General features: G+C 43.5%; 1 protein-coding gene across 1 annotated transcript in view; it reads right to left on the reverse strand.

Moving 5' to 3' along the window:
* Nucleotides 1-621: 621 nt before the first annotated feature.
* LOC102818493 (F-box/WD repeat-containing protein 10-like) overlaps nt 622-1928 on the reverse strand; it is an 81466-nt gene continuing 80159 nt past the window's right edge. Inside the window, exon 7 of the mRNA XM_006877275.1 lies at nt 622-1351. Coding sequence (XP_006877337.1) covers nt 622-1351 — 730 coding nt within the window. The remainder of the gene's footprint in view (nt 1352-1928) is intronic.

Below are 1928 nucleotides of genomic sequence, written 5' to 3' on the forward strand. Positions count from 1 at the left end.
AGCCCGATTTGTAACCACTACACTACCAGAGCTCCTTATAGTAGGCTTCATTCTTCTATACCTGACACCACTCCTTTAAAGGTCTAAGCAGAAATCTCAATGCACTCACTATTGGTGACCCTTTTCATAAAGAGGATGAATCTGTTCAATTCTCTTCCATAAGAGTTAGCTGTGAGATAGAGAAGAATACAAAACTTCCTCCTATGCAATAGCTCAAATCCATGGTGGCCATCTCTCCCTTAAGATTCTCACCTCACGAAGTTTCACCGAAATTCCAGGCAAAATTACTATGGAACTCTAAGGCATAATTCTGATATGTCTATCACTTCATTTGCTGGAACAGAATTCTCATTACATTAAGTTGGTAATGAGTGGTATCAAATTTCTACTGGCCACCTCTCCCTCCTTCCTCCAACCCAAGTCTCATTGAATGGTTCTCAGTGGTCGTACACACCTACCAATCCCTCCAGCCTCCCTCTGTTTTCTCACTTTGATAATAGCAATTCTTAGATTTATAGGAAGATAATTAGAAGTTCTCACAATTTCCAGTCTAAACAAAGCAGAAGGCCAAACCCCAACATCCACTTGATTTTGTGTTTATTGTAATTCCCCAAGCCTAGTTCAGATAAATGTGTTTTGTCCAAGTTCAGGGGCTGCTATTTTCCCTTGCTTCTTGTAATCATCTATAGGCAGGCCTTTGATTTTCCTGAGCCAGGCCGTTTTGCTGGCTTTTTCTGGATCGACTACCACGGTGGGTTCACTTGCCTGATATTCCTTCATCTTGGCTTCCCTGTACTCTTTCTCCTCCTTCGTAGTCAACAGCCTGAACCCCGTGTTCATTCTAAAGGGATTGAGGGCTGTGTAGAAGTGAGGCCGTTCTTTTTTGAGAGACTGGGTCACTGTGTCCACTCGTGGAGCAGCCATGCGGTTCTGTCTGATGACGTGCATGCTGGTCAAGTGGCCAGCACTGCGCGCTGCCCCTTCAAGACAGCTGGGCACTCGGTCTTTGCCTTTGAAGCTGCCAGAGAGCCTGGGGCGGATAATCATAGGCTGGGGTATGGTGGACTGAATTCTGGAACTGTGCAAAGAATTCTTGAGAATGGGCTTCAGTTTCTGTATTTCTAGCGGCACGGTAGTTTTTTTCACTCCTGTGGTGGGGTTGCTGGTCCTCAACTCTTCAACGGCATGCTGGAGTGATTTTCCTTTGAAACTCAGAAACTTCCTCGAATGGGAGATGGAAGGACCCTGGGCATCAATGACTTGGGCTTTGGGTCTCCCAGGATAAGCAAATGACCCTGAGCTGTGGGCTTGCTGCAGGGCATTGACAGTCAGGAGTAATTGGTCAGATAACCTAGGGGCATGCCAACCTTTAATGTTTGAGCAGCGGGTCAAGTCTATAGGAGTTTCCAGTTGTTTTCTTTTTTTCTGTACTTTCCCCACATCATCTGCTTCTGCAAAAGTAGGAGACAAAAATAAGTCAGACTTCTAGGAAAAAGAGCAAGTAATTATGTATAAAAATTAAAACTATTCTTACACTATGCAAACTGAGATCTTGGCGGCTCAACAGCCATGCCATCTGTAGGCAAACATCCCCTGTGTCTACAAATGCTGACACTTAACAGGTTTGTTAAGAAACATGCTGGTGTTTTTATATGCAAGTGTGAATTAGCCTGTAGATGCACCGGAAGGAAACATGGGTTCTCTCAAAGCTTCACACATTGTTGAAACTTTGCTTTGACCTTCATTCCTCCTATGATGTGTCTTATGAACTTCAAGTAACAAACCTACTTTTTTGGTTCTTGAGAATTGTGGTGCTTATTAAAGTTATTTTCATAGAACAACTATAAAAATTAAAATGAAGGAAATGATATCTCCTGGTCAAAAACAAGAACGCATCCTGGTGGCGCACTATAGGATAAGCAGAGTCC

The sequence above is a fragment of the Chrysochloris asiatica genome, unplaced genomic scaffold (genome assembly GCF_000296735.1).
Source record: "Chrysochloris asiatica unplaced genomic scaffold, ChrAsi1.0 scaffold00452, whole genome shotgun sequence".
NCBI lineage: Eukaryota > Metazoa > Chordata > Mammalia > Afrosoricida > Chrysochloridae > Chrysochloris > Chrysochloris asiatica.